At 43.0% G+C, this 11,958-nt stretch overlaps 1 protein-coding gene across 1 annotated transcript; it reads right to left on the bottom strand.

Moving 5' to 3' along the window:
• Window positions 1–1,392: 1,392 nt before the first annotated feature.
• On the bottom strand, window positions 1,393–8,966 carry LOC135489032 (nuclear pore complex protein Nup107-like). The gene is made up of 18 exons (XM_064774108.1): window positions 8,808–8,966; window positions 8,384–8,424; window positions 7,943–8,049; window positions 7,582–7,706; window positions 7,251–7,416; window positions 6,918–7,074; window positions 6,611–6,749; window positions 6,140–6,303; window positions 5,798–5,990; window positions 5,319–5,495; window positions 4,806–5,011; window positions 4,411–4,648; window positions 3,959–4,094; window positions 3,424–3,587; window positions 2,976–3,239; window positions 2,438–2,689; window positions 2,155–2,322; window positions 1,393–1,892 (listed from the first exon to the last, which is right to left on the bottom strand). Exons 1-18 carry the CDS (start codon window positions 8,826–8,828, stop codon window positions 1,791–1,793), a joined length of 2,820 nt encoding a protein of 939 aa, XP_064630178.1. The 5' UTR covers window positions 8,829–8,966; the 3' UTR covers window positions 1,393–1,790.
• Window positions 8,967–11,958: the final 2,992 nt, after the last annotated feature.

Genomic DNA, 11,958 nt, shown 5'->3' with positions numbered 1-11,958 from the left:
TCATCATCACGTACATTTGGAGAAAAAAACTCCCTAACGCGACCTAGGACATACAGGACAACGTCGGTGGAGACAGTTGTGACATTTCAATTTTCATTGCATAGAGATTTGACGGACTGATTTGGAAATTCATTCCAACCATGCAACTGTTTCAGAAATGAGAAAAAGCTCCTGGGTGTCATGACATACATTCAATTATTATTTCACCACAAACAGCTGCTTCTGTCAGCAGATATGAGACAGCTACCGGGGCGGATGGGGCCTTATTGTTCAGCGTCTCCAAGGAATTCTATTTTTAGAGTCCAATGGGGGGGGCCTTCCCCCCAATTTACTGACTAAAACCTGTCACTTTCAGAGAACGGGGGAGGGGGTTTGGGGGACTCATCCCCCAATGTACTGGGTAAATATGTCAGAAGGACGGGGGTTTGGGGGGCTCCCCCATGTCAAACAGTTGTGTGAGTTCACTAGAGCTTGCTCTTTACATATTAGCTAAACCATACATTATTGTGAACACAGGTACAGCGTACTTGGCCGACTCTTGTATACCACAGGCACGAGGGCCTAACGAAAACGATCTTGGATTCAGAATTGTAACAGACTGCGTCATCAGCTTGGTTGTGACAGTGTCTAGGACGAGTGAAGACGGCTAATAACTACTATTCGAATATTGGACATTGTAGCAGCTACTTTCATCAGATTGGTTGTGACATGGTCTCTACAGGGAGACATTCAAGACATTATGCTAGTGAAAGTGTCTAATAATACCAATCACCATAAGAAGATAGTACAGCCACGACATATACAATCGTTGAATTACCGATATCTGGACACAAGTGCAGCCTACCTGGCTACGGAATAGCAGATTTAGCAAGGAAGTCAAGCAACTTAGATAGCAACACTTGAGATATTGGATAGTCACCTCCACTGCCTCTCTCGCCATAATATAAGGACATAGGCACAACTCAGGGATGGCCACACTTGAAACATCTGGATACTTGACCTGCCAAAGCGGAGACCTAATCAGAGTTGCTAGACAACAGCATCACATGTCCTACAAGAGCATAGGCCACACACATGGATTGGAGGTTCAGGTCACTTTCCATTTGTCTTTGGTGGGCTCGTAGATTGGTCGACATGAACAAAGACAGCCTCGTCCGAATGAAGGACATTAGCACAACCTAAGAGACATCCAAAGACAGCACAGCCCGACTCACAATTATGAGGACATAGCACAGCTTAAAGACGACAGGTAACACTTCAGATATCAGCACAGCCTGCAACACCCACAATAAAGAACATTTAAACCTTGGCAGTATTGCCAAAAGAGATATTTGCTTGAAACATATCATCTGCTTGATACAATGAAATAGAACTAAACAACATGTTTCTTTATGTACTTTTATTCAAAAGAGCTTACAAAAGTGTTTGTTGACCTATGGAGCACAACACCAATCATAGACGTAAGTCATTATTTCCTGGTCTTAACCCGATTGTCCAATGTAATCAGACCACTGTGAAATATTCCACCAACAAAACAGGCTCCTGGAATAGAACCTGTGTCACACCAACGAACATTCACTTTTTTCTATCTCACAAAACAACATAGACAACAGCGCAGACCAGTCAGGTACCACATTCAGCATATCCTATAATATTGTCTTGTCCTTCACAGTGAAATGTTAATTTTTGTGCCCCACTAGGTCAAAGGTGCCAGTTCTGTCTTTTTGAGCGCACAGGGCCATCTTGTACCATCCAGCATATTATCTTTTCACATCTTTCACTAACGAATCTCAATACTTATATCCCATTGGGTCGCAGTTCTGGTCCAAAAGTTGTCTTGAAGCTTCCGTACACATTCCAAGGAATTTACGTATTTCATCCTGGCGAAACGTCTGAAGAGGAGAAGAGACAGCTGTTGAGTAAAAGCGGCACGGATACAGACCTGAATTTCTTTCTTCACGACATGTACATGCACATGTATATGTGCTGCACAGCTAGACTTTCCCCCGAGATCCCATGTTGGCTGTGGAATAGTTAGGTTTTCAACAAATTCGAATGGTTGGTAAACATGTCATGGAACTGACAGCTACATGTACTTTTGTAGGAATGATAGGGCAACAAGGGAGCCACTCACCGACTCTTGTCCCAACTTACCAAATATAACTTGTGTTGCTCAGAGGACAGGATGTTGGCAACCTCAAGTACCTCTCTGTACTGTCCAGTGGTGTGGAGGACGGTGACCAGCAGGAACACTAGTGGTGGGATACACAGCTGTCGCAGCAGGCTTAGATGGTGGAGGCGAGTGAGATCAGCTTGGGTTTCCTGTAAGGGCGAGAAAGTTTTCATGTTTGGGAGTTGGGATATTGTATCGAAACTTGTAGAGAGACAAAGTCACCGTCCATTGAAGCAAGCCAATGTCAACTATCAAGAAACTCACCTTGTCGAGTTTACGAACGTCGACCATCCATCCGCCATCAACAAATAGGAGCACATTATAAATCCTATCGACTGCCATCTTTGTATAACCATCCACTGCGTTGTTCCATCTGTCCAGCTCAGCTTCGTATTGTTTCACTTTGTGTTCATAAGCGATCATCTCTGTGAAGTTTGCACCATTTGGGACGTCTGGCTTGCTGGGCTTAGTATTGTGGTAATGGGCGAACCAGTCATTGAAAGAATCATTGGCATCCTGAAATTGTCAAATGGAATCTTAACATAAACACCATAGATTTACTTTTGGCTGATGAGTACATCTACGGTTCTTCAGTTCCTCTAGAACAGAATCCAAGCCGTCTGCCAGTATTATTGGCTATTCATATAACATTCATATGATGAAACCAGTGTTATTATGAGAGCTAATGGTCCTTTCTGCATCCTCTGCCATGCAGTTAACCAAACGTAAGTGATTTGTAAGACTTCTACTAGATATTGAAGGAATCTATTCTGCTGATTTCCTCCCGATATTCCTAACTTACCAAGAATGCTTGAATGCATAGATATTCCCTGATGGCATTCTCATCCTCAGCTGGCAGTTCAGCAGTCCCCGTTTGCATCTGCCAGTTACGCGTGATCACCTCGATGGAGCCTGGAGGAATCTTGTTAAACACCTCCCTGGCGGCAGCATGCTTCTTCAGGGCAAGGAACCCTCTCATGACCGCATTGGCCTGCCGTAGTGCCTCAGCTCGCTGAGACGGGTCAAAGACAAGCCAGTCAATTGCTTCGATTTTAACACGGTCTTCCTACAAAGACAGATAGCAATTTACAGGTGACAATGGTGAAATACACATGCGAACATGATAGCGGGTTGCAGTGACAAATAATCACTTGTATGCAAGATTCTTAAGGTAGTCTACCTGGGTAAAACAATGATCCTAAATCACTCCGACAGAGCTACTGATGAAACTTGCAAGAAAGATGACCAACCTCTGAGGTAGAAGCTTCCAACTCGGTCTTGTTATCAGTAGTGAACTGAACAGGGCCTTTATTTCGAATGTTCTCGACCACAGTCTTCGTAATCGTGGCAATGTCCAGGTCAGCATCTTCAGCCATCTGGAGAGCCGCTTGGCGCTTTTCTTTGTCCTGTATACCTGGAATTGGATCCATTTCAAACAGGTGAAGATCATGGGTTTGGGAATCAATACTGAGCTTGCTGTCTATGGTTGCCAAATCTAGACTGCTGGGTAGACCAAATATGCTGATCACATAATTTGAGTCCTATCTGAGTGGTCTTGAGTAGACAACCAAGGACATACAGTGAAGTATTTCAAAATTTCAATTTTAAAGGGATCTCATAGTGAAGATTTGCAATCAAATTGCTTTTAAGTGTTGATAACTGTAGGAGAAGGGCCTGGGTAAGGGGGACAATGTGGACTCCAGGGTCAAGTTGGAAATGGCGATGAAAACCTCAGCTACATGTATCTAGTTCTTCATTGCAGAAATCAGAAAACACAATCCTCACCTTCCAAGTACTTTGCATACCAAACAATCTGAGCAGAATATGGCAGTGTGGATACGTAGGTTGCTATAAGAGAGTCATACTCTTCATTGATCAGGTGCTGTACATAGACCTCCAGGATAGTCACAGCGTACTCCTCCTGCGAATGAAAACAAAACAAAAGTTGAACTTATAAAACATGACATGTTCTTTTTGTTGGTACACGTATTACAGCAATGTTTCCATCTTCTATTTTCAAACTTTGTTTAGCATTCGATATTGGCTGCACAAGTCCTCAGGTTTGTAGCAGATACAAATAGTCAACACTATTTTATTCTATCTCTAACTCTGCCCAGCACTTGGTATGTGATCAACTGAGAGTCCAAACTGACAACATGCATCACATGGTTGAAACTGCTTTGTTTTATAATATGATTGGTGACTAAAAACTCCTCATATACGGGTGAATTAATTACCTTTGAGTCATATCCAACCATTCTGAGGAAAAGGACAATGTGGGCCATGAACCTGACAAGGTGAGGTGGAGGCGATGAGTGTGGACTCTTACACAGCAGATACATATATTCCATCAACTCGTCCATCTCGCCCAGGATGACCAGTTTTTGGATCGAATGGTAGGAGTCCTGAGACTGTTTTCTTACAACCTCATTGTGTGATGCCTCGATTTCTTTGAAAACGGCACTGAAATCTGACCTGAAATAGGAAATAAGGATCCACATTTAACAAAAACTCCTGAATTTTCATGGGTTTTTTCATTTTTGTGGATTTTGCAAATAACCTTGACTTGCAAAAATAATAATTTTGCCAAAAAAATCTCTTTTGATTGGAAACACCAACAGAAAAAACTTACACCTGATCCATGTAAGTATCTGGCAATGTCTCCAGCGTCCGGCTAACTGTTGTATTCAACCGGATTTCCCGATCGACCCTGATATCTATAAGCACTTTGAAGTAAGCCCACACATAATCTTCCCAAGACTTGCATGACTTTAAAAGTTGACGGAGGTGGCCACAAAAACTGGCGTACATGGCTCGTTCCTCTGGATGAAACTTCTCCTGCAATACATAATAACACAATAATCAGCATGTTCAAGGGTTTTTTCTGTTACACACCTTATAGCAAAACACCAAGCCACAAGAATATCTTACACTACTTAGATATACACCAGAAATGTTACAGACTAAAGTTAGCAATGTTAATTTAACACCTCCATATCTGTATAATACCTGTATAATTCCAAATCTTCACAAGAGAAGTCAACTAAACAATGCTTTTACACCTTCAGATTGGTAACTTATCATACATACAAGCTCAAAGGGTACAATAACAAGAAGGCCTCCGATTTCAGCCATAAATTCATACCTCTTCTGCCATACCCCAGCATATCTTCCTCCACACATCTCTGTAAGGGTTGCCCTCGACAGGCTGGACTTCACCGTCAGCACCATAGCCATCATAGTTGGGGTCGTGATACAGCCGCCAGCCTTCCAGGGCGGCAGCCTGCCAGGCCAGACCACATCTGGTACAGAGCTTCTGCGCCTGAAATAGCATGCCAATTCTATATCAAAACAGTTAAGCCTAGAGGAAAAAGCATTAACAGGCAGGTCCAAGCATCACTAACAGGTCCAAGTATCACTTTGAAACCTGGACAGGCATGAAGGTAAGATACTCCGCCTACGATATTCCACAGGACATGGGCAATCGCTTAAGCACCTGCAATGAATTGGAATGGGAAGCGCTGCGAGTGTGGAGAGGACACCTTACAACATCCTTCAAGGGTGCGCTCTGTTCAACGTCCTGACGCAAAAATACCTGCCTGTATAGAACCTATTATTTCCTACCTCATCCAACTGTCCAGCCCTCCAAAAGGCAAACAGGTATTTAAACAGGCGGTCTTCATCTTCTCGATCGAGGTCTGCAAGAGGTTTGTTCTCTCTGACTGGGGCATCGGGATCCATCTCTGTCACTATCTGTCGATGTGTGGAGGAGGGCACACCCCCCTGGGTCTGCCGGAGGTAATGGAGGGTGTTCTCCCTGAAAGTAAGAAGAAAACACATGACAAGTCTTTGCAATTTACATATTACAAATCGGATACTGCTTTCAAACCACATTCTTCATTTTGTCATTCCTCTGCTGGAGGTTGCTGCGATTAAAGTTCCTTGTTGCGAGGCACTTGAACTTACCATGCACCAGATTTATCTGTGAAGAATTCTACTTGTGAGTAGAAGTTTTCTAATGATTCTTCCGCTTTCTTTTCAAGCCAATCAACAACAATCTGTGCCTGTCTTGTTACTGTGTCCCGACTGTATAACGCCTCAACAATCTGCTTGTCACTTGTGTATTTACCCTGCAATGAATACAAATTTAGCATCATTTTCATGAGCGTATCAACCGAACACTTTTGACAAACCCCCTTGCCTTTCCCGGAGAGCGTTCATCCTGAAATGAAAAATGTTGATGTGGCAAAGTAATGACCAGGTTCATATTTCCAAAAACAAGGCCAAGGCACTAGGCGTTTCCACAGATTGTACCGAAATGATCAGAAGCCGTCGTGGTCCAATGGGGCGTCAATTCCCCCATCAACAGATCAGGAAACATGGATTGAAAGCTCACTCATATTATGAGAGAATACACAACACTGCTCAAAAACTTACTACACTGTCAATCATCATCTCCTCAGCCTCATCACCTCTGCTCTCAATGTCATGTTTATCTGTGTACAAGGAATATAACAATGCCCACGTAGACTTCTCTTCCTTGAGATGGTTCATTGTGTTGATGATATGAGAAAATCTGAAAATAGAAATAATGCACGTGCAAGTAAGTAGGAAAGTAAGAGCACATTTCATTTTTTGCTCGGCAGTTTTCTTCACTTCTTCATTTGCCGTATACATTCATTTGCCATGTACATTCATATCAGTGAAACACCAATTACACCCTCAATGTTTAACGTTTACATACTTAGTTCGTCCTGGTACTGTCCGCTTGCCCAGTTTGGTAAGTAAGGCCGTCTGATCAGAACATAACGTCTCATAGTCTGAGAGGAGATCAAAAACTTGGTGAGGCGAGGAGAAATTCTTCATACTCTGCATGAAGTCACCATAGAGACCAGCAGATGCTGAAATGAAAAATGGACCATAAGTATAAAACCAACAGGGATGGACAAAAAAGGTCATTGCAAGGATCCAAATTGGACCACCAAGCCGAAAAATTTATGATGATTTGAAGATCTGCAGCTGTATGGGCATTTGCCATAGCTTATGCCAGTAGAATAGCTGCTCGTTTCAAACTCACCTGCTAAGCCTGGGTCCTCCTCCTGTAGGACCAACACATTTGTTGTTCCTGCTGCATCAAACTCAGACATGTCCCTACATGATGCGTCAGCCATGAAGCTCCTCTTGCCTGGTGTAGCTAACAGACTCTTCCCCGGTAGGATTGAGGTATCAGATCGATAAGACAGCTGCAACCAAAACCAAGGAAATTAAAAAGCCAATCAATGAAAACAATGGAAATCAATTTCTTCACATAAATAGCCAACTTGACTAATGACATGAGTGTTGAAGAACATTGTAAAATGTAAGAAGAAGAGTTTGAAATAAAACGCTTTTGATTGATTTTCACATACCCCAGATAAATTCAGGGATTTTCCAGGGGTGGAGACATTCATCCTATTGGAGGGTGTTCGATGGGTCCCAGGTCGAAGGGAAGAGCCAGGGGTCGACCCAACTGCCTCATCGAGAAGTTGGATGGCTGTGGCACAGATTAAGGAAATACATTTTGTATGATACCGTCTCTTACAACATTATGACCAAAGTTATTCAGTGCACACTTTCAAAGGAACAGACATTTCTAAGTTGATTGAAATCAAAATCAACAGAAGTCGAACAAGTGTCCAACTTCTGAGTTTGATAGAGACCTGACGACAAATCTGGAGGTATTCAACATAAAGAACAGGTCAATTTCAATATCGACTATTTAAAGGATACATCTTTGGACTCTCAGAGCTGACTGTCTCCGCATTGCTTTACTCTGGTCCTCGACTCGAGGGAGTGGTGAATCTTTTAGAAAGATATCACTTACTGACAGGTCAGGTCTGAAATTGAGGAAACTTTACGGTAAATTACTAGAGTTGAGTTCACAGATGCCATTTCTGACACTAAATACATATTGCACAGACTAAGTGCACGTTTCATACCACTGCTGTTACTTGTGGTATACAACCTGGAAAAAGAACAACTGGGAGTCTGGGAACAGAGAATGCAACATTAATCAAGTTGTACAAATGTTGCCCTGAACATTACAAATGACTGACTGTGAGAAATTAAACACATCTAAGATTGACATGAATCAATGAATGCATGTCAATCTTCAAGAATGGTTCAGTGGTTCTTCTTCTTCTGGTTAGTTTCTAAACTATGTTAACTCACCTGGTAAAAAGCCTGTTCTCCCCCTCCGCTCCATGAGATGGCTAAAGGAGAGAAATGATGATGTTGAATTCAACAAGTAAATACTGAACACGAACAGGAAACTTGGATATACATATTGTACCATATTGACATATGATATGTATACTGTTAACATTTGCCATTCGAGGCACACGGCAGTCCGACGAAGCTCTTTTTGGACTTGGTCTGACCGTCATCCATGACGTAGGCTATAATGTGTTGTGTCACTGTCACGGCCTGATTTGACAGAAATGTAATTTGTGTTGTAACCACCATCTCTTTCATCAGAATAAGAGGTTTTTGTTAGAGTAAGAAGACCATCTTAGGTTGTTTTTGTTCCCAGCTGGTACAGCCGCTGCGCCACCTGTCGGAAAGATAAAGCGCCAGAAGGGCGATTATCACTTACCCCGGGACGTGGACGCGACATCTTAGGCAGGACACTGATCTCCAATAAAAACAATATGAGCCTGGCACTGCAGAACGACGAAAAGGCTTTTGATTTAGCCGAAAATCACGATTTAATAACGATAAAAATGAAAATCCGGATTTTGTGCCGCCATGCTAGTTGTTTTCATATTTGATGAATTCCACCTCTGCCGGGATTTGAAATGTATAGGTCTCATTAGGGACTTTTTGTATTCATGCACGGCCAACCCGTAGTTCCTAAAATATTATTGATTTTTTGGTCCTCACAGTACGCCAGTGTTGATTTAGCAGTTGTTTTGGCAAAGACAGTCATGTTTTTGAGAGTTTCTGAAACCTAAAGTGCTACTCAATAGGCGGTTAACAAGAAACTACGCATTTTACTGTTGTTGCCGACGTATGTGTACACTGAACTTGTGATGTGCGTCGGTCCCGTGTTGAAATGCCGTCCAGTGCCAATTGGTGCGTTTTTCGCTGATTTGTGCAAAATTCAGCATATCTCAAAAGTTCAATGGTTGACCCTCGATTTTTTTTTGATTTTTGTGTAGCGTAAGTAACTGTCTTTCACGGGAGAATTGTCACTGTAAGAATTCTTCAGGCAGAAATGTATAATATTTGGGGTTTTCCGTGATTGTATTAGCAATATTGCCATTTGGGATGGTGAACAGAGCTAGGAGAAAATGCGACGCTTATGATTTATTTAAAGAAATAAAATGCCCGATTTAACATCCTGCAGAATCAGGGGAATCGGGCGTTTCCAGTGATATACGACACAAATGGGTTGTCCTCATGCAATCACTTTGGAAACGCATTTTAAAATAGATGATACGTCCTGTTAATGGGTACGTCATCATCGCCTACATTTGGGAAAAACTCCCTAACGAGACGTATAGTGTGTCGCCACAGCGCGGGTGTGACTAAAGAGACAGATACATGGTGACGGTCTTCGATCCCCGCCGCAACTTTTTTGAGTGTGAACGCTAAATTATATCATAGATTGACACATTTTCTGTGTTCCCCCCACTGAAAAATCATTGTCTTTCTAGCTGTATGGAAACACTAAAATAATGGGGAACAACCACAGACGGTTCAAAGGCCTGAAGCTTCATCCCACGGCCATCATATTTCGGACTATTATTTATCGAATTTGAACTTCCCTGCAATTAGGGCCATCAATCTTTGCACACATTGCGTATAGGCGGCCTACAGCGGCTGTACCACCACCATGTCTCGACAGCACAATGACTAATTAGCCAAAGAAAGTTCATAATGAGGAAGTCGGCCTTGTCATACAAGGAAGTCCTATCTCAAGTCACAAGGCATATAGACAATGCATATAGACACGAAGATTGCACAACCGAACTTTAATTCCACGTTCCTTACATAGAATTCTATATTAGGATAAATTGTTCCAGGGGTTAACTGGATGACATGTTGATAGTTAAGCATCTTCCTCTCTGCTTCACTTGAGTATGTTGGATATGACAGTGTTGTGTGTGCCGCCGGAATACTACAAGACGGATAAAACTCATAGCGAGTGAGCACGATCTTCGAGTCTTCGTATCCATCATCAACCTTGGCATAGATCCAACTCCGGATCTATACGGTGCTGGAATGTAAGACATACGTGATAGGGTTGTAACAGTTAACTCCCCATCAGTCCTGCAGTTTAAACCTTTCAGTGGAAGCCACGACATCGTGCTCACACTTCGGGGTAGCCAAACGCACCTAGCCTCTAATAAAACTCTTAAACTACGGATCTTCATCAAGACTACTACTCCCAAATTAAATGGTGACCATATCATAATGGAGACAGTGAAAACGAAAACCGTGCCGGACACTCACATCTCCAAACAAAACCTGACTGAACAGTGTGACCGTATTCTGCTCAACATCACGGGGACATTCCTGGGATTTATTCGTCTTGGATATTTCCTCGCCGCATTCTTCGTCCTGACGACGCATATTGTCTTCCCTCCGGTTGTGCTGACAACATCGGGTGTGACCAACGTCTGGGTGCAATCTGTTGCGGGGACGCTAGGATATCTGTAAGTGTAAAGAAATTTCAACTGCATTCGAAAAGACCGACACAGAAATGTTCTCTTATATTCCCTATGCTGGCCGCCAGGGAGGGCTTTTTGAAGTTCCTTCAGGGCATTTATTTGAACGAAAAAGATCAAAGAGAGATTGTCCAAGAAAATGGGGCATTTGCACTACGAGCTAGATTGAGATGGAGATGGTAAAGTTTGAGTGTCAGGAGTTAAAGGTATGTACAGGGAGTGATGCGTTTTGTGTGCCAGGAAAAAGGAAAAACCATGTTAGTTGGCGACGGGGGTGGTAACGTAACACTTTATGTATCAGCCTGACGAGCAAAAGATGTCACGACTTGAAGGGAACATGAATGCCAGTGAGAAGAGGAAGTGTCTGAAGAGAAAAAGAAGGGAACATGTATGGAGAGGGAGGTTCTCTATTCCAATTCTGTTCTGGGCTTAGACGCGGTCACTTCCTTACTTGGTGCGGTCTCTTGCTTGCCCTGTCATAGAAACCAGGTACATGTACCAGGAACCTCGGTTTAATTCGAAGGATTGAAAAGCACGGTGCACGCCTTGCGTGTCAGACGAGTAAAGATAAGGACATAAATGGAGAAGTGTTTTATGTTAGATGAGTAATAAGAAGGGAACGGGTGTGGAGAATGGGATAACAGGAACAAAATATCCTACTATTCTTGTGAGTGGAAATCTATGTTACAGGGTCACATGACCGTTTCTTTTTCAGGCGTCTACTCTTCGAGATACTTGCCAGCATCGTGATAGCTGGTGATGCGGTAGTCACGTGGTCCACCCTAAATGGCGCGCTCAGATCGTCATCAACCTTCATGGCTCAGTTCGCGCTTCCTCATTGGCTAACCAGGATGCTTCTCGTGCTGATCGTCTGTTCATCCTACTCGCCCCCGGCCCAGGCGTTCATTGCCGAGACGTGGTCACCGTATCTGGCAACTGCCTACACATGTAAGTGGGCGAAGACCTAACCTCCGAAACATACACTCCAGGGCTCCATTCTTGGTCCCCGCCTCTTCTCTCTATTCTGAATCTCAGAACTGAGATAACACCACAGAGCATAAATCTGCTTTTCTT

This window comes from Lineus longissimus, chromosome 6 (genome assembly GCF_910592395.1).
Source record: "Lineus longissimus chromosome 6, tnLinLong1.2, whole genome shotgun sequence".
Lineage (NCBI taxonomy): Eukaryota > Metazoa > Nemertea > Pilidiophora > Heteronemertea > Lineidae > Lineus > Lineus longissimus.
Note: the sequence above shows the minus strand (reverse complement) of the source record. Positions and strands in the feature narration are given on the sequence as shown.